Raw genomic sequence first — 21,411 nt, 5'->3', positions numbered from 1 at the left:
TCTGTGTTCGCCTCTCATTACCTCAGAGAGGTAAGTGTAGATTATGAAAGGTGTTATACCTTGGGCCCATACGTAGCTACTGCTTCTGTATTGGGCAAAGAAGTTACTACCTCCCGTCAACCTTAACTTTTCAATATTAATCTTACCCGATAATCATGTAGCTGTCAACTCCGTTGCCCGACAGAAATCTACGGACGGGATACGCCAGCGATCGCTATACAAGAGGGGGGTGTACTCACCAGCGCCATCTGTGGTCAGGTACTCCAGTACTTCTTGTCAACACCACCTCAATTTTTCCTCTGTCGTGCGGCAAGACCTACATGGATACGCTGTTGATTTTGGAGTCTTTGTTCACGGTTTTGGTGAAGTATTGCTCTGAAATTTAGCCTTCGCTATACAGGAAGCTTTTCCCTTAGCTTAGATAGCTTTTGGAATTAAATTGATTTAATGGTTAACGATCTTTGCTTTAATTTGGAATCCCCCCCCTTGACTGTTCCCTTATTCAAGATGTCCGACCACTCTCAAGCTCCTAGACAAAGGCGATGTAGTGTTAGGACTTGTAGTAGGCGTCTTCCGAAGGCCTCGGTTGATCCTCACACCGTTTGTTCCGACTGTAGGGGAAAATCCTGTCAGTTGGAAGATCGATGTGAGGAATGTGCCGGGCTTTCGGAATTCGATTTTAATGAATTCCTCAAGTATACGGCTAGGTTAGAGAGGGAGAGAGTTAGGAGGAGTTCTTCTCGCTCTTTGGTTTATTCCTCCCCCCATGATCCTCAACCTTTTCCTTCCCCTGTAGTGGTGACCCCCGAACCTATTACGAGTGCTCAGCCTGATATGTCGGATATGTTACGTGCCATTCAGGCTCTAGGTGATAAGGTGGAGTCTTTAGTGAGTGACCACAATCTTCTCTTGGCAGATGTCAAGGAACTTAAAGTGAAAAGTGCAGTGGGAAGTGGTAGTGCCAGTGCTGTGCCTAGTGTCAGTGTCAGTGTTGCGCATGAGGATACTTCTGTGCGTGCCAGTCGTCCTCCCAGTCCGGGACCTCTTACAAGCTCCCAAGCCCAGGGGAGAAGCAATGTCGAAGGGCAAAAGGGTTCGGCAGGCCTTGATCGGCGCACAGTTGTATCCTCAGTGGTTGCGGGCGTATCTGATAGAGATCGTCACTTCCACTCCCAGACGATTGAGCCCTTTATTTCCTCGTCTGCGGAAGAAGTTTCCAGGAGGAAACGCTGGACCCAGGTCTCACGACCTCTTAAGCGTAAGGTCCAGACCGAGCGAGTCCAACAGCCCAGGTGTAGCCACTGGGCCAGTTCGGACTCGCCGCAGTCATCTGATGGCTGCACGCCTCCTAAGAGAGGTAAAGCGATGCCCCAACAGGCCTCTGCTCCAACTTCTGTTGATCCCAAGTTGTCTATGCTGCAGACAATGCAGTCCCAGCTTGCGGTGTTGATGCAGGAGTTTCAGGCAGAGAAGGTTAGCACACCTCCGCCTGCGAGCGCTCCTCCACCTCTGCGCAGTCCACCCTGCCAGACGTATGATGTTGAGGCTCCTCCTGCTTCCATGCGTGAGCTGCCGCATTGGGAGTTGCCAGGTACCAGCGCTATGCAGCAACCTCCACTTTCCTTGAGGCAGGAGCCTCTTGCTATGCGGCAACCTCCTCAACCCTTGAGGCAGGAGCCTCATGCTTTGCAGCAACCTCCTCTACCCATGAGGCAGGAGCCTCATGCGTTGCGGCAACCTCCTCCATCCTTGAGGCAGCAGCCTCATGCGTTGAGGCAACCTCCACCATCCTTGAGGCAGCAGCCTCATGCTATGCGGCAACCGCCTCAACTCTTGAGGCAAGAGCCTCTCTCTGCGCAGCTACCTCCTCAACCCTTGAGGCAGACGCAACTCTTGAGGCAGGAACCTCATGCTATGAGGCAGCCGCCTCAACGCATGCAGCAACCGCATTCTTCGCAGCATGAACCTCTTCCCATTCAACATGAACCGCATACTATGCAGCATGAGCCTCATGCCTTACAGCATTCGCTTCTGACCACGCTTGCTCCTCAGACCTCCGCAGAACCTCCTTCATCCCAGCCTCATGACTTTGTCATTGCCAGCCCTCATCCTCTTCAGCAGAGACTTGATGATGGATCCGCAAGTGCGCATGCACCCGTTCTTCAGGATTCAGCCATTCAGCATACCGCTTTATCGTTACCTCTCGCTTCTCAACCCTCAGGTGATGAGGTTTCTGAGGATGAAGCTGCTCACCTGGATGATCCTTCTTCTGATGTGGAGGAACACAAGTCGTCGCCACCTTCCATAGACTTTCGTAAGGTCCTGACTCTGTTCAGAGAGTTATACCCTGAACACTTTGTTTCTGCAACCCCTCGTTCTCCTCCATCCGAGTTTTCTCTAGGCATGCAGCCTATTACGTCTGCCTACACTAAGCTTGTCCTCGCCAGATCATCAAAGAGAGCTTTGAGGATTTTAGGGGATTGGTTGCAGTCCAAGCAGCAACTGGGAAGGACATCTTTTATGTTTCCTCCTCCTAAGCTGGCTTCTAAGTCGGGCGTCTGGTATGCCACGGGAGAGGAACCAGGCTTGGGGGTCCCTGCCTCTGCCCAGGCCGACTTCTCAAGTTTGGTTGACTCTCCCCGTAGGTCGGCTATGAGACGCTCTAAGGTCTGCTGGACCTTTTCTGATCTGGACCACTTGTTGAAGGGAGTCTTTCGCGCCTTCGAAATTTTTAATTTCCTCGACTGGTGCCTGGGGGCCTTGAGCAAGAAGACTGCCCCTTCTGACAAAGACTCGGCCATGCTGATCATGTCCTGTATGGACAGAGCAATTCGCGATGGTTCTGGCGAACTTGCTTCTATTTTTGTCTCAGGAGTCCTCAAGAAAAGGGAACATCTATGCTCCTACCTTTCTACTGGTATCACCTCTTGCCAGAGGTCACAGTTACTGTTTGCTCCTCTCTCCAAGTTCCTGTTTCCGGAGGAGCTAATCAAAGAGATGGCTGCGGCTCTTATCCAGAAAGATACGCATGACCTCATGGCCTCTTCAGCACGTAAGGCTAAAATCGTACCTTCAGTGCCGAGAACTTACCGCACCCCGGTGGCTGATACACCTGCTACCAGATTCATTCCGCCCTTTCGTGGCAGAGCCCCCAGCCGAGGAAGTTCCCGTCCAGACGGTCACAGGGGCAAGTCCAAGAAAGGTGCCAAGTCCACGAAAAGCAAGCATTGACTTTCCTCCTCTCCAGACAGCTGTAGGAGCCAGACTCAAGACCTTCTGGCAAGCCTGGGAAAGAAGAGGTGCAGACGCTCAGTCTGTCAAGTGGCTAAGGGAGGGTTACAGGATTCCGTTCTGCCGCAATCCCCCTCTGACCACATCTCCCATCAACCTCTCTCCCAACTACAAGGAGAAGGACAAGAGGCTAGCGTTACATCAAGAGGTGTCGCTCCTGTTACAGAAGGAGGCAGTGGTGATAGTCCGGGACCATCAATCCCCGGGCTTTTACAACCGTCTCTTCCTGGTGGCCAAGAAGACAGGAGGTTGGAGACCGGTGCTGGACGTCAGTGCGCTCAATGCTTATGTCACCAAGCAGACGTTCACAATGGAGACGACGAAGTCGGTCCTAGCAGCGGTCAGGCAGGAGGATTGGATGGTCTCGTTGGATCTGAAAGACGCCTACTTTCACGTTCCCATCCATCCAGACTCCCAACCTTTTCTGAGATTCGTCTTTGGAGAGGTTGTGTACCAATTCCAAGCCCTGTGTTTTGGTCTAAGCACGGCACCTCTTGTGTTTACGCGACTGATGAGGAATATTGCGAAATTCCTTCACTTGGCGGACATCAGAGCCTCCCTTTATTTAGACGACTGGCTTTTAAGAGCCCCCACAAGTCGTCGCTGTCTGGAGAGTCTCAGATGGACTTTGGATTTGACCAAGGAACTGGGTCTCTTGGTCAATTTAGAGAAGTCCCAGCTTGTTCCTTCCCAAACCATCGTTTACCTGGGAATGGAGATTCAGAGTCGAGCTTTTCGGGCTTTTCCGTCGGCCCCAAGAATCAACCAAGCCCTAGAGTGCATCCTGAGCATGCTGAAGAAGAACAGATGCTCGGTGAGACAGTGGATGAGTCTAACAGGGACTCTTTCATCGTTAGCCCTGTTCACTGAGTTAGGGAGACTCCACCTCCGCCCCCTTCAGTACCATCTAGCAGCTCACTGGAACAAGGATATGACGCTCGAGGCGGTCTCTATTCCTGTTTCCAAAGAGATGAGGGCTACTCTAACGTGGTGGAAGAGCAACATTCTTCTCAAGGAGGGTCTCTCATTAGCTGTTCAGACCCCCGACCTTCATCTCTACTCGGACGCATCAGACTCGGGCTGGGGCGCGACATTGGACGGACAGGAATGCTCGGGGACATGGAACCAGGAACAGGAAACGCTTCACATCAATTGCAAGGAGTTGTTGGCAGTTCATCTGGCCTTAATGAACTTCAAGTCCCTCCTGCTAAACAAGGTGGTGGAGGTGAACTCCGACAACACCACAGCCTTGGCGTACATCTCCAAGCAGGGAGGGACTCATTCGAGGAAGCTGTTCGAGATAGCAAGGGACCTCCTCATTTGGTCAAAAAGTCGAAAGCTCACGCTGGTAACGAGGTTCATTCAGGGCTATATGAATGTCTCGGCAGATCGCCTCAGCAGGAAGGGTCAAGTCATCCCCACAGAATGGACCCTTCACAAGAACGTGTGCAACAGACTTTGGGCCCTGTGGGGTCAGCCAACTATAGATCTGTTCGCTACCTCGATGACCAAGAGGCTCCCATTGTACTGTTCCCCGATTCCAGACCCGGCAGCAGTTCACGTGGATGCTTTTCTGCTGGATTGGTCCCACCTCGATCTGTATGCATTCCCGCCGTTCAAGATCATCAACAGGGTTCTTCAGAAGTTCGTCTCTCACGAAGGGACACGGCTGACGTTGGTTGCTCCCCTTTGGCCTGCAAGAGAATGGTTCACAGAGGTACTGCAATGGCTGGTCGACGTTCCCAGGACTCTCCCTCTAAGAGTGGACCTTCTACGTCAACCTCACGTAAAGAAGGTACACCCAAGCCTCCACGCTCTTCGTCTGACTGCCTTCAGACTATCGAAAGACTCTCTAGAGCTAGAGGCTTTTCGAAGGAGGCAGCCAGAGCGATTGCCAGAACAAGGAGGATATCCACTCGCAGAGTCTATCAATCTAAGTGGGAAGTCTTCCGAAGCTGGTGCAGAGCCAATGCAGTTTCCTCTACCAGTACCACTGTAACCCAAGTTGCTGACTTCCTGTTACATCTTAGGAATGTTAGATCTCTTTCGGCTCCTACGATCAAGGGGTACAGAAGTATGTTGGCAGCAGTTTTCCGCCACAGAGGCTTGGATCTTTCCTCCAACAAAGATCTGCAGGACATCCTTAGGTCTTTTGAGACCTCTAAAGAACGTCGCTTGTCCACTCCAGGCTGGAATCTAGACGTAGTCCTAAGGTTCCTTATGTCATCTAGATTTGAACCTCTCCAGTCAGCCTCTTTCAAAGACCTTACTCTCAAAACTCTTTTCCTCGTCTGCCTTGCAACAGCCAAAAGAGTAAGTGAGGTTCACGCCTTCAGCAGGAACATAGGATTCACATCTGAAACGGCTACATGTTCCTTACAGCTCGGTTTTTTTGGCAAAAAATGAGCTTCCTTCACGTCCTTGGCCTAAATCGTTCGAAATTCCTAGCCTTTCCAACATGGTGGGTAACGAACTGGAGAGAGTTCTTTGCCCTGTCAGAGCTCTTAAGTACTATCTTAAAAGGTCAAAACCCTTACGAGGACAATCAGAGGCCTTATGGTGTGCTATTAAGAAACCTTCGATGCCTATGTCTAAGAACGCAGTTTCTTATTACATAAGGCTTCTGATTAGAGAAGCTCATTCTCACATGAAGGATGAAGACCTTGCTTTGCTGAAGGTAAGGACACATGAAGTGAGAGCTGTGGCTACTTCAGTGGCCTTCAAACAGAACCGTTCTCTGCAGAGTATTATGGATGCAACCTATTGGAGGAGCAAGTCAGTGTTTGCATCATTCTATCTCAAAGATGTCCAGTCTCTTTACGAGAACTGCTACACCCTGGGACCATTCGTAGCAGCGAGTGCAGTAGTAGGTGAGGGCTCAACCACTACATTCCCATAATCCCATAACCTTTTTTTAACCTTTCTCTTGAATGCTTTTATTGTTGTTTTGGGTTGTTACGGTGGGCTAAGAAGCCTTCCGCATCCTAGTTGATTTGGCGGGTGGTCAATTCTTTCTTGAGAAGCGCCTAGGTTAGAGGTTGTGTTGAGGTCCTTTAGTATGGGTTGCAGCCCTTTATACTTCAGCACCTAAGAGTTGTTCAGCCTCCTAAGAGGACCGCTGCGCTCAGTAAGGAAGACGTACTTATTAAAGGCAGAGTAATGGTTCAAGTCGACTTCCTTACCAGGTACTTATAATTTCATTTGTTATTTTGAATAACTGATAAAAATGAAATACGGGATACTTAGCTTCTTGATTAACATGTACACTGGTTTTCACCCACCCCCCTGGGTGTGAATCAGCTACATGATTATCGGGTAAGATTAATATTGAAAAATGTTATTTTCATTAGTAAAATAAATTTTTGAATATACTTACCCGATAATCATGATTTAATTGACCCACCCTTCCTCCCCATAGAGAACCAGTGGACCGAGGGAAAAATTGAGGTGGTGTTGACAAGAAGTACTGGAGTACCTGACCACAGATGGCGCTGGTGAGTACACCCCCCTCTTGTATAGCGATCGCTGGCGTATCCCGTCCGTAGATTTCTGTCGGGCAACGGAGTTGACAGCTACATGATTATCGGGTAAGTATATTCAAAAATTTATTTTACTAATGAAAATAACATTTTTGTATGCCTGTGTTTGGGTTTTGGTTTTTATGGTTGTCAGAGGACTCTGACTTGTGGTACAGTGCCCTCAGTCTAGCTAGATAGTAATATCTATTCTGCAAGGCTAGGTGGTTAGATTGAGTAAGTTTGCAGCTTTTAAAAAGGGGCATAGGTAGTGCTGAAGTCTAGTCAAGTTGTTGGTCTCACCCCGTTTGACAGACTCGATTGAGTTGTTTCAGCATGACAGGTCCACACCTGGCTGACACTCCTAAGGGAAAGCAACTCAAGAGGCAGGAACCTTCAAAGTCAGCTACATTAGCTGGTAAGGAATCAAGGTGTTATTTCCTACAACTTAATACAACTTATTGTTGTTTTCCCAACGATGTTAGCTGTCTGTCACCCTCCTCCAAATGTGTGAATCATCTATATATGTATAACTGTCAGGTAAGTTCTATTCATAAAGATGGAGTTTTTATTATAAAACAAAGTTTTATGAATACTTACCTGGCAGTTATATATATATATTAAATCCCACCATCCTCCCCTCAGGATACAGGTTGGGCAAAGATTATCTGAGGAACAGAAAACAGGAATGATTCCAAGTACCACCCTGTAAGGGTTGTGAACCACCACGCGGCGGTTGCCGCGAGTTTTGAAAAATTCTGTCGGACGTCAGAGACTATAGCTGTATATATATAACTGCCAGGTAAATATTCATAAAACTTTGTTTTATCCTAGAAACTCCATTTTGTTTTCATGGGCGCATGCGCTCACATCTTATAAAATACTGCAGCTAGTCGACAATCAAATTCCTTGGGCAATAATGTTGCAATTCATCACACATACTTCATTCCCCTAAGTGAGCTCAGACTCTTTGTCAAACATTCACCTGGTGGCAGAGAAGTTACACATGTGCGACTACAGATGGACAAGCGCACATACGAGCAAGAGATCATTTTGCTGACAAAGATTATAGACCACCTTACTATTAGAACCCTGTTCTAATAAATTATTAGTGTTAATGAACATATTCCTTATGGGAAACTAGGTTATGCATTACTCTTCTTCCTTCCTGTAACCAGACATACTAGATATGCAGTCTACCTTCATCCCAAGCAGTTTCTTTCTAACTTCCAATCAGAGGCCTTAGTTTTTAAAAAATACGGAGACCAAAATTTTCACGTAAGCAAATCTGTTTCCTGCAATAGAACATTCGAAGCTTATAAGAATTTTGCCGATCAGAGACAAAGAAATACAAACATTTTCGTCGTTCATAGGAAGGAGGCGGTCTCAGTTACGAACATATATCAACGTTCTCCAACCGAGTTCCAGACATAACTAATAATTCGGGCTACGCCCGTATGTTTGTCCGTCTCCCTGGTCTGATGAATGCAAGAGTTGATGGGAGAAGTACAAGAGGAAGGCCAAGGTTTGGGTGGATGGATGGAGTGAAGAAAGCTTTGGGTGATAGGAGGATAGATGTGAGAGAGGCAAGAGAGCGTGCTAGAAATAGGAATGAATGGCGAGCGATTGTGACGCAGTTCCGGTAGGCCCTGCTGGTTCCTCCGGTGCCTTAGATGACCGCGGAGGTAGCAGCAGTAGGGGATTCAGCGTTATGAAGCTTCATCTGTGGTGGATAACGGAGGGAGGGTGGGCTGTGGCACCCTAGCAGTACCAGCTGAACTCGGTTGAGTCCCTTGTCAGGCTGGGAGGAACGTAGAGAGTAGAGGTCCCCTTTTTGTTTTTGTTTCATTTGTTGATGTTGGCTACCCCCCAAAATTGGGGGAAGTGCCTTGGTATATGTATGTATGTATGTATGCTCGTATGTTTGTCCGTCTCCCTGGTCTGTGTTACTGGTACGTAGAAGAACTTATGCTTACAGGTATAAGATACGTCTTAATGTTATCTTTCGGAAGTAGTTGTGTGCGATCATTCGTTACCGACCAGTCTCTTCCCCGAAAGCAATCGCTAAGGAGATTCACTGTAATAACATCTTCCTCTAAGGGGAACTGGCTTCCTTGGTTTACCGACTTGCAAGATACTCGGCCAACTCCCGTTGGATTGGTGGCAGTTGGGGGACAAGATTCTTCTCCCCTTCATAGCAGGTGGTTGCAACTGGTTGCATGTCTTGACCTCAACTTGAGATGTTACATGCAACGCAATCTCTAGACCCCTCGGGAGTAACCTAGGAAAATTGCCTTTATGCTTGAGGGTTAAGGTCGTTTGTTCCACTCAGTGGAACTTGCTAGCCCAATTTGGTAAGGGGGGGGGGGGGGGGCAACAGGCACAATCCCGGAGTATCGGTGACCACCCTAGTGGGTATTGGTTGACCAATTAGTCCAAAGCCCTTCCCATTTTCCGATGATCCTGGGGGGGGGGGGGGGTCCTCACAGGTAAGGTGCTGGTGCAACCTGTCTCCCACAGTCTTTATAGCCTTTTATGAACGTTTATGAACAAATGCCTCCTCCTATAGGAGCACTTACCGCTACCCAGGCTGCTGCGAGAAACAGGTCGTAGGGAAATAGCCTTGTCCATCCTACTCGAGCATGAAGACAGACTCTAGTTTTGCAAGGAAATCTTGTGCGATTTTGAGCATCCATTCGCCGAGGACATGCCCTTCGCAAGCGCACACAGGTAGCAATTACCTGTAAGAACTGAGAAAGGCTTGTGTTTCCAGCTCTCACCTCACGAGCACACGCTTCCAGCAGGATGAACTTGAAGAGGTGTGCAAGCCAGCGCACCTTACCAGCTTGTGCCCTGCCAACACTCGCCCTTGTGAAGAAGAGGAATGGTAGGTAGCTTCCCCTTCACAGACCGACCATCCTCAGACTGTTCTACCCTTGGTCAAGACCACACTAGGCAAGGTCTTTTTCATCAAGGGATCGAATACTGACAGAGCTCTCTCGAGAGAGGTAAATTGCTAGCACCAGTGACAAAACGGCTCTGTCATTTAACATCTCTCGAGAAGTTAGTGCCCTACAGCTCTCTCCACATACAGTCTCTACAGGTTAACAGCTGATGACCTTCTGGTCTCAGCACAGAGACCCACCGAGTACACTAGTACCAGTGGGACCCGAACAGAAGAGAGACCCGAGTTGGTGGGTGTCAGACACCAACCTCCTCAGAGGAGCAGATCTTCTCTCTCCTCCCGTAGATTTGTTGTTCTTCACAGACACATTAAAAGAAGGGGGCTCATTTGTTACACCTGACAGCATCCGGACTTTGGTCTGAATGGGAAAGGCGGTGCCATATAACCTCCTAGAAATGAGGGGCAGCCTACATGACCCTCAAGTACTTCCATCAGCTCCTTTCAGGGCATTACGTAGTGCTGATGAGCGGCAACACTACAGTGGTGTCCCACTTAAATAAGGAGATTCCTTTTCACAGCACCTATGCCTGCTAGCTGTGAAAGTCCTCAGGTGGACAGAAGAAAATTTGGTAGCCTTAACAGCCCTCTCCATCTTGGGGAAGAAGAATGGCTCCAAATGGACAATCGACCTGTCTTCGACGTCCCTCAACCGGAACTTCTAGTGTACTGCTCACCAGTACCGGAACCACAAGCGTTCGGGCAGGACACTTTTCAACACTTGTGGGACAAGATGTATGTCTATGCATTCCCCTCCTTCTGCCTAGTGAGGAGGCTATTGAACAGGGTAAGGACATCACAGAATTTACCAATGACCTTAAAAAATTAGCTCTGCTGTGGTAATATGCAGAATGGTTTCTGGACCCAATGCATCTGCTCACAGAGACATCAAAAGAGCTCCCTCCATTTCCTGAGCTACTCAGACAACCACAAGTGAAGATTTTCCACCAAGCGATACCAACGCTTTGTCTTTACACATGGAAGCTATCCAGCAACTACTTGCAAAGAAAGTCTTTTCGAAGCCAGTTACTAGGCGCACGCATAGCAAGATACCTCTGGGAGTTGTCCTCTGCAGTGTATCAGGCAAAGTGGTTCATCTTTTGTGGTGGGTGTCATGGGCAGGGTGTCTCTTCATTCAGTGCCTGTATTCCAGCAGTAGCAGAGTTTTTACTGTGCCTCAGAGAGGGAAAATCCTATCAGTGTCGGTGGTGAAAGGCTTTCGTTCAGCCTTGAGCATTGTCTTAGAACTGAATCGAGTTAACATTTCCTCCTCTACGGATTTGTCACTCCCATTTCGGAACTTCAAGCATTCCTGCCCTCAGTCAGAAGTTAAACCACGCTCTACGAATGTTTTCAGGGTCTTGCTTTCACGGAAAATATCAACTTATGAGCCTTTACGTCTAGCCTTGGATAAGGACTTGACCTCAAAGACAGTTTTCTTTTGGCCCTGACCTTGGCAGGTAGAGTCAGCGAGCTACGTGGTCTTTCATACGACATCGCTCATTCAAGGGGATGGGTGACCGGTCACACTCGGTTTCATCCCTGAGTTTGTTGCAAAGGCTCAAAATCTGTCCTTAGCAAATCCTAGATTCGCGCCTTTCGGATTATGAGTTTCCGATCGGTAACAGACAAGACTGATCAACTGATACTATGATCTGTAAGGACACTGAGGTTATATCTCTTAAGGATGAGAAGAGCTCGACCCCAGATAAACAAGCTGTTCGTCAGCACAAGGAAGACCATGAGGAGAATCATGAAGAACTTGGTCTCCTCTTGGATCAGGGGAGTAATAGAAAGGGCACCGGCCTCAGACACCTTGGCGTAAGGTAGACATCCCCGTGCCCATGATGTCAGGGGGTTAATTACTTCCCTGGCATTCCAAAAGAATTTTTCTGTTCAACAGGTATTTCAAGCAGGCAGGGGGAAATGTCAAACAATGTTCATCTCCCGCTACCTGCAACATAACCCACAGGAGCATAGACACATTCTCAATAGGTCCTGTGGTTGCTGCTCATAGTGTGATCTAAACACCTCAGCTCCCTTGTATGACAAGTTTCAGAGGTTCGAGGGTGGAGGTTACCCGTCAAGTAAATCTAGGATGAATGTGGCAGTGACTGGCCACTTCCTACTACCACTTCATCTCTCCTAGGGTGCCGCATTTGAGGGACTGCACAGCTGACCTCCTCCTTTTGTGGGTGAGTATCACCCTCTATGGACAACCACATACACATGTATATATATGTTATGTCCCCATCCACCTGTCAGCGGGAGGCGGGAAGAAATATACATTAGTAGAGGTTATGAGTGGAGAGCAGAAGGTTTTTATTTTGCACAGAAACAAATGACAAATTTGGAAATACAGTAATTTGTATATCTCCTAGCAATACAAACCTGAAGCTCTTTACACATACTGTACTGACCTACCAGTATCTACCCCCTGAAAGTCCTACTGCTATTACAACAGGGACAGTGAGTCACTAGTGCTGGTGTGAACTGGAGGGTTAACCTACCCTGCTCCCCCCCCCCCCTCGGCTAACTAGCGGTGGGTAGTTACACTCAGAGAGAGAAAAAAATGCTTATCTGCTGATTTCAGCTTTGCCAAAATAATACTCTACTGTAAAGAGCTCCATGTTTGTATTGCTAGGAAAAACAAATAACTTCCAAATTTGTCAGGTTTGTGTGACTGCATTGTGCGGCAGGTTCTCAAGGCTGGAGATCCTTCTCTTACGGTCTTCCCCCCTTGGTGGCCTTCCGAGTGACTCGGCTTCTGCCGCAAGGGAGTCGCCATTGTTTGAATACTCCTTCACTATTCGGATGTTAACGTCGCTCTCCCCTCACCCCCTCGAACACTTGGAGGAAAACTGCTTGCAGCCTTCACAGAGCTTGACTTCAGTCTTGCTCTTTCTCGCTGACAATGCCACTCTCTCTTGTTACGTGGGTGGCTGGCAGATCCTTTGCGGGGAAACACCTTTCCTGTTTACGGTTTAGGTTGCGCTGCTGAATGATTTTCTTCAGTAATTAAGTTGAAATCATAACTGTTTGTAATTTATGTTTTTCAGCTCTCGATGCCAAACCTTCATAAGATGATCCTAAACAATTATCTCCAAACACTGCAAGGACATCAATAAGCGACACCCATCGTGCAAGGGACGGCCTCGACCCACCCCAAGATGATGTCTCGTGGTTGGATGACTTCGATGACGACGGCAACCATCTTCCAAGAGCTGCTAGTCTGAAGCTATTGGAGGTGGAGCAGGAGTCGGAGCACACCTTCTGGCAGGTGTTGGCCTGCAGGAGGACCATCATGGAGTATCTTACCCGGCGGTGGCCCCCCACAAGGGCAAAGACTCGGTCTTGGACCATGTCTTTGGCACTATACTTGAGTGAACAATAAGTTCTCAGTGGCGAGAAAGGTATTAAGCACTCAGGTTGACACTTGTGCTTTACTCCTCTTAACGTAGGTGAGAGGGGGCGCGTGACCGCCTGGGAACACCACCGCAGATGTAGACTTCATTGTACCTTGCGTCACCAAGAAAATAACTCATGGTTGAGGCTGGGAAAGGGATGCTGTGGACATTATCGATGTTCTTATTCAAGAGGTAACTCCCTTTTTCTCGTCCTCAAAGGATTTGCCCTTTGACGGATCCCCTCTTACGAGTTTGGAGTATGCATTACTTTCCAACAGGGACAGAGAATTCGCAACTTAGCTATGAGAGAATACACTTTCTCTCTTTCTCCCACCTGTGGAAGTGAGGGCAATTCTTTCCTTACCTATGCGTTTTGAACATCCACTGGGACGCCCGTCTCAGCCATTACGTCTTTTGACAGAACAATATGTTTTCATCCAGATTTCCGAGCCTTTCTCCAGTTCCGTCCTCTTCTCCTGGAACAGGTTAGTTTATTCAAACTGTTTGATGAGGAGAAGGCATATAGTCAAACAAGCAGTTATTGCACAAGACTTCCTGGGTATGTTCAACCACGAGGACACTTACTCTTAGATTCAGGAATGCCGTCATCAAGGAAGTACAGTATCCTCGACCATTTAGCAGTTCTCACGAGAAGGTTTACCCTAGTGTCAGTCTACTGTAGTTTGTCAGCATCGGCTTCGTTCTCCAAAGATTTCAGTACAATGGACTGATCCTAACAAACTCGGTGGCTAACCTGTGTTACCGCCGAGACTTCATCCCGTTTACCGAAATCGGAGGATTGAAGTAAATCTCGAGAGATACCCTGATTTCCTTATCAGAGGTTGTTACCCTTGGATGTGTTCATCATCGACGTGCAGAAGTTTTTTCTGCAGATTGACGGGATCTTAGGAGGAGGGTGACAGGAGTCTTCCCTCTACGAGACGCACTTTTAGCCAGCAGTATTTACGTCTCTTAAGTCACCGTTTCCCTCGAGTTCTTCAAGCCCGCATTGCATTCCTTTGAATCCAGCAGGAGTAGGATTCCTCCCATTTCGCAGATCTTTACAAGACCCGGGCAATAGACAGAGTTGAGAAGACGGTTGAAATTTGGAATCTTTGCCGAGTAGTCGACCTCAACGGCCCTTTCCCTGATTGAACTCTCCCTCCAGATGCATAAAAGAAAACGGGGGTGGGGGGGGTTGGCAGCCATGCTGTACCACTTGGCCTCTGGGCTCTGGTCAGAGTCCGAACAGTACCGTCTCTTAAGCCTCCCGGAGATGAGGGCAACCTTCCTATTAACAAGGGGTACCACCCCCTTCGAGGAGAACTCATGTTTCGAGCTCTCAGGCTCATTTCAAACACTCGATGTTGACTTTTCTTTTGAGCTAGAACTCGTGGATGGGGAAAAAGAGAATGCGGCCTAGAGGATCACCTCTAGATGCTGGAACTCTCCTTTCCGTGGGAGAATCCCTCCAACCACTGATCAACGATCTTCTTGCTTGTGGAGAAGATCGCTGACTATGGCAGGAGATGTTGGTCATGTCTTTCACGTCCGAGAAAAAGACTTCTTTCATCCGTTTGTCTCCCCTTCCGAGGATTGGAAGGACCGCCGACAGCGGCAGCAAATGGTGGTCACCTTTCCCATCTGTGAGAGAATCTACCTTTTCTTGATTGGTCTCCCCTATGGTGGGATTCCTCCAACGAGAATTGGGTTTGCCCAATCTCTGCTATTGCCATTCAGAGCAGGCCTCATCATCAGCAGTCCTGTCTCGTTAGAAGACTCGTCTCGCCTACTGACGTAGATCCTAAGATATCCTACGGGAATTGGATTTATTCATCCCCCGCTCTTGGTCTTCTGGAACAGGCTATCAGACTTGTCTCGCCAGCAGACTTTATACGTCCAGTTGACTTATCTCCAACTCCTAACTGAGATCTCGAGAGAACCCTCTCAGGGACTCTTAAGACCCACAAATAGTAGATGCTAGGTTGGCCAGGGCACCAGCCTTCTGTTGAGATACATTACTACTGCTACAGTTATTTGGCCCTTTGACTGGCCAGACAGTACAGTACTACATTGGATCCCTCTCTTTGGTTACGGATCATTTTGTCTTTGCCTACAAATACTTTACATAGAATTGTCTGGCCTATTCTTTCCACATTCTCCTCTGTCCTCATACTCCTGACTACACAGATTACCAAACATTCTTCTCTCAAGAGGTTAACAACTGGACTGTAATTGTTCAGTAGTTACTTTCCCCTAAGTAAAGGTAAAAGAGAGACTATAGTTATGGTAAGCAGCTCTTCTAGAAGGACACTCCAAAATCAAACCATTGTTCTCTAGGCTTGAGTAGTGCCATAGCCTCTGTACCATGGCCTTCACTGTCTTGAATTAGAGTCCTCTTGCTTCAGGGTACACTCAGACATCCTGTTCTGTCTCATTTCTCTTCTTGTTTATTTGAAGATTTTATAGTTTATCTATGAAATGTCTAATTAAATGTTGTTACTTTCTTAGAATATCTTATTTTGAATATTTATGACTTTGCTTATAGTTTATTTGGTTCCTTTTCTCACTAGCCTATTTTTCCCTGTTGGAGCCTTTAGGCTTATAGCATCCTGCTTTTCCAACTAACATTATAGCTTACCTCATAATAATAATAATAATAATAATAATAATAATAATAATGATAATAATAATAATGATAATAATAATAATAATAATGATAATAATAATGTGACCATCATTCACAAAGCAGTATCTTCACTACGACTTCACGCCAGGAGACTATCCAACTCCTCCTCTCTCAGAGTGTCTATTCTACAACAGGTTGTAAAGAGGATGTCTGGATACATTGTAAATCTTCGGCTGCAGCCATCCAGGCTAAGTGGACTCTCTTGGTCTAGGTAATGAAAGGCCACCGCTAGTCCTTGAGCCTCACCTTCAGACCAAAAGGTATTAACCTTTCCTCCATTTCGGCATTGCCCCTCCTCATATGGAGTAATAGAGCCCACAGACCCTTAGTCAGAAAAGAACCCTCAATACAGGATGCCAAGCAGCAGATGTTCACCTGACCTCAATGACAGGTCTCTCGCTTGTGTTGGCTACAGCCAAGAGAGTCGGCGAACCCCTTGTAATGCCTTTAACGTTTCTCATGCAGGACGATGGGCCAGGTAAAGCTTGACCTCGTTTCTGGCAGCTCAGATCCCAAAATCCGAACCCTTCAGTCTGGGAGTCCATCGCAGCATTACCAATGATCCAGATCAACAGTTACAATGCCAAAGAGAAATTGGAGGCCCTACCTCAAGGAAACTACAAGAGCTCGCCCCCCCGAGTGTGAGCACTCTTTGTCAGCTCGGGGAAAGTCATGAGAAGGATCACCAAGAACACGTTCTCGACTCAGATTCACAAGGTCATGGACCAAGCATCAAATCCTTATCTTTTTCTTCATAGAAGAGACCGAGAGCTCATAACGTTAGAGGTAGGAATACGCCTTAGCATTTATAAGACTACTCTGTGATGCAGGCCTTATCAGCAGGCGTGTAGAAGTGTCAAATGACCTTCATCGCCCGCTCCCTGCAAGACGTGACCTTCATGAACATGGAGACGTTCTCCATGGATCTTTTGGTGGCTACACAATAAATGGTTTTAAAACCTCAGGCTCCTTGATGGACAAGTAGCAGATGAGGGAGGGTAAAGTTTAACCATGGTTAAGTCTGAGATAAATGACAGGGAATGAGAATGACTGGCTGTTTCTTTCTTTCATCTTCCACCCTGTGGAGTAACAGCACCTACGTTACTCTAGAAAACTGACCTCTACTGTCTGCAGGTAAAACCATTTCCCTTGTGTAACCTGGTATAGATAGATACTGTATACTTGTTACGTCCCTATACCCCCTGGCGAGCTGGGATTGGGTAACGTCCATGGTATCCTCCAAAGAGTCTGAGCACACAGCCTGCGTAGGTCGCATACCAAGCATAGCATGGTTTTAGGGAGGTGTAGTGGTTCCACCAATTATGTACAAAACACACAAAGGAGAAAATCCCGGGTTAAAGCCAAAAAGCCAGTTGGCACAGACTTCCATCCTTCTAAGTGGCAAGTCATCCCCTATAAATAGCGTTGGTTTGTATTAGTGATGGGACAAATAACAAATTTGAAAGTAATTTGTATTTTTCCTAACAATACAAATCTGTAGCTATTTATACAAATTGGCTTGCCAGCACCTGCCCACCTTAAAGTCCTACTTCCAAGTAAAGGGGATTCACAGCTCAGGTGTGTGAGTGAGCGGGTTAGGTACTACCTCCCTCCACGCTAACTAGCTGGTGGGTGGTTAACTCTTGCTAAAAGTCTAATGACTTGTCTTTCAGCTTTGCCAAAAGCAATATCCCCTGTAAATAGTTACAGGTTTGTATCGTTAGGAGAAATACAAATTACATCCAAATTTTTTGGGGTAATGTTGATATTAATTCAGCTTTAAAGTATAAAGCAATAAAACAAGGTGAGTATAGAAATAAAAAATTATTAAAATACAATTTTTTAGTTAGGCCATGTCACCTTTTTTCATTTTTCCTTCAAAATGCAGGAAATATGTTTGTGGTTTTGTATTTTTGGAATATGTAAGATATTAAAGAAAAATCAGACGAAGGTTTGGACACCAGTAGATTGTCAGAAAATAAGCCAAGTTTTCATAGTTTTGAATTTAGATTTTGTCCTGCCTTCCATTGAATATCAGTGCACTTATTTTAATCCAGACTCATTTATGAAAGTTTGCAATAAAAAAATGTGTAAAATTAAGATTGCATAAGTTTTTATGACATAAATTTTTGATTAATATTGCTTGAGATTAAAAAAAAATGCAAATAAATTAGTATTTAGTGGGAAATATAAATCAAGGAAAGGGTAATTTCAACAGGACATTTATGCCATTTTTTATAGTATTTCATTTGTTACAGGTGTCAAATTTATGCTGATCAGTGACCAAAAGCAAGGCAGCGTAGATGCATTACTTCACCGAGTTTATGAACTGTACACTGACTACGCCCTTAAAAATCCATTTTATTCCTTGGAGATGCCAATTAGATGTGAATTATTTGATGAACACTTGAAAAGTACTTTAGAACAGGCTGAGCGATCAGGAATTAGTAACATTTAGGTATAGTATTTTTTATCATCAAGTTGTAGTCCTAGTGTATTTATGATTGTTAATATATATTTTTTAAACTATTAGCACTAAAATAGTTTCAACTGCATTTTGTTTTGTCACTAATTCAAACCTCTACTATTTATAGGGGATATTACTTTCAGTAAAGCTGAAAGGCAAGCCATAAGACTTTTAGCGAGGGTTAATCATCCACCCGCTAGTTAGCAGTTGTGTGGAGGGGTTGTTGCTACCCCGCTCACTCATACTCCTTGCCTGAGTAACCACTTTGGCTTTTGGCTTGGGAGAAAACGGACATTGCCGCTCTCTCCCTCTCTATTTGACTTGCCATTACTGACTTAATTGATTTTTCTTTTTTCTTTTCAGTGTGTGTGCGCGCTCTCCTTTTTCCATCCTCATGCGGACATGTCCGGGACCTGAGACCCGCTCCTGCAAGACTTTCATGTCCTCCTTTGATATGGACCCGCATTTACGGTGTCCGTCCTGCTGGGGGCAGCGTTGTGAAAAGTACAACACCTGCCCTGAATCGGTAAGTGGTCTGCTTCCCAGTGGGAGAAGTTTGGGCGCTGGCAAAAGGAGAAGTCCAAAAGGGGTTCTTCGCCTTCAGGATCTTCCTCGATATTGAAGAAACCTAGTACTTCTTCATTAAACATCCCGATCTCTTCCCAAAGCTCTTGCTCAATCGGTCTCCCCAAGGGAACAATCAAGTAGAAGCGTAGACCAGTTAACACCAGGTCAACCTTGGGGTTCGAAGGAAGGGATTGCTTCCCCTAGATAAGCAGTTCTGCCTCTCCCCTGGGTGGAACTTTCTCATTTTCCAATCTGTTACAGGTTTGGCTGTCGCTGGGTATGACTGGTTTCCTGTCGAAGGAGGCTCTGCTAAAGATCCTTCAACTTAGTGCAGAGTAGAAGCAAACACCGGCTTCCTTGGAGGTGGAGCCTGTGTCGCATTTGAGTGTGGGTCCATGAGATCCCGAGATTCGTTACTATGACCACTGATGTCTGTAAATATGGAAGATACCAGAGGAAGAGCACCTCTACAATTAAAAGAACTACTATGTACACCAAATCCAATGCCAGCATCAGATTTGGAGCCATCATTATAAATAAAAGTCAATTCCATAAGTTCTTCAACATCTTCCAAAAAGATATCTCTGGTAATTTCCATGGAGGGGTAGGTGATATCCTAAATGAAAGAACTCTATTTCTTGCTGTATCAAGACTGTTTATTAATTGTTTTACCCGAAAACCATAAGGTTGAGGAGAGTTTGGGTGTAACTCAAAATATCTACAGTGCCTTACAAAGCATGCAGTCTGACAGGCTAAAGAATTAGGAAGTCTTTGCAACCTAAACCAATACCGAACAATAGAAGACTTTCGGTAAAGGTCTAAATGTAATTCTCCAGCGTCAACAAGGAGACTTGGTATAGCTGAAGTTCTAAATTCTCCTGTGGACAATCTAATACCAGCATGGTATATAGAATCTAATACCTTTAATTGGCTTGAAGTGCCTGAGAAGTGTATTTCACACCCATAATTAATTTTTGAAAAAATTCAGGGCTTGTATAATTTTAAAATAATTTTGTAGTCTGCCCCCAAGACATTTAACTTTAAGTGAGGAACCCATGTAAGCCTACAATCAGATGTCAATCCTAAAAATCTAGCTTCACTTAGACATGTAATCCATTGACCTTTGATGTACTGTATATATCCGACAGAAATGGACAATAGCAGTTTTGCTTGTCAACAGCTTAAATCCATTCATATCAGCCCACTGAATAATATTTTCAATTGAGAGTTATAGTTTTCTCGCAACCATCAACATTCTAGATGCAGCATATGATATGGAGAGATCGTCTACAAATAATGTTGAGAGAATATCTTGGGGAGACGGAGGATATCCCATTAATGGCCAGTGCAAGTACGGTAACATTTAACGCACTAACTTGTGGAACTTCTTCCTGACATTTTTTCACCCACTCTCACTTGAAAATTCTATGTTAAAGAAATGATTGAATGAACAATGGTAGCTCTCCTCTTAATCCCAATTCATGAATGGTTTCAAGTATACCATATCTCTATTCAGTATCATAAGCTTTTTCAAGGTCAGAAAAGGCTGGTACATGGTACTGTTTGGAAGCAAAGGCTTAACAAATAGAAGATTCCAGTTGTATCAACACATCAGTTGTTGAGTGCATTTTTTCTAAAGCCACACTGGATAGGTGATAAAATACCCTTCTTTTCTAGGTACCACATCAGTCTTGCATTGTCCATCTTCTCCATGATCTTGCATAAGCAAGATGTCAGTGCATTTGATCGATAGTTTGCTGCTAAAAACTTATCCTTACCAAGTTTTAGAAAGGCTAAAATAATGGTTAGTTCCCAAACACTTGGGTAACTATGATCATGGCCTATTCTGTTAATAATGCTTGAAATAGATAACTTAGTATTAACAGGTACATGTTTGATCATTGCATATGAAATTCCATCACATCCAGGGGCTGTATCAGTATAAGTAGCAAGTGCAAAATCATGTTTTCTTTCAGTAAAAGGACTATTTTAAGATTCTTTTTTTCCTGTTGCAAAATTTAAAATTGTGTTCTTCACTTCTATACTGGTGACCAAGAGCTGCTTCAAACTTGCATGATACATTTGAGAAATGATCAGCTAGAGCATTGCTAACCTCATTTGCTCCAGTCACATACAGTACTGACCATTCACCTTCAACACTGGTGGTGGGTTGGGGTAAATTTGCCTGCTATCTTTTTCATTTTCCTCCGTACAGAAGATGGTGATGTTCCACTGTTGACTGAAGAAAAAAAGATACCCAAGATTGGCATCTAGCTTCTTTCATTGTGCTGCGGAACTGTGCACTACATTTCTTGTATATAATTATATTATCTGCAGTACGGCGTCTGCGCAATCGAGTTATAGATCTTCTTGTGGCTCTTTGCAGGGCAGTTAGTTCTAAAGACCACCAGGGGACTGGTTGTCTTTTGAATAACCCTCTTGTTTTGGGAATTGAATCGACTCTTGCTGTATGAATAGTTCCATTCAGTAACTCTATGGGATCATCAACACTT

General features: G+C 45.7%; 1 protein-coding gene across 2 annotated transcripts in view; it reads left to right on the top strand.

Annotated features, from left to right (window-relative positions):
* Trs23 (trafficking protein particle complex subunit 4-like protein Trs23) overlaps nt 1-21,411 on the top strand; it is a 174,740-nt gene that overhangs the window by 74,543 nt on the left and 78,786 nt on the right. For both annotated transcript variants that reach the window (XM_068388980.1, XM_068388975.1), the window contains exon 5: nt 18,123-18,322. In XM_068388980.1, coding sequence (XP_068245081.1) covers nt 18,123-18,322 — 200 coding nt within the window. The remainder of the gene's footprint in view (nt 1-18,122; nt 18,323-21,411) is intronic.

The sequence above is a fragment of the Palaemon carinicauda genome, chromosome 1 (genome assembly GCF_036898095.1).
Source record: "Palaemon carinicauda isolate YSFRI2023 chromosome 1, ASM3689809v2, whole genome shotgun sequence".
NCBI lineage: Eukaryota > Metazoa > Arthropoda > Malacostraca > Decapoda > Palaemonidae > Palaemon > Palaemon carinicauda.
This window is presented reverse-complemented; position numbering and strand designations above follow the sequence as displayed.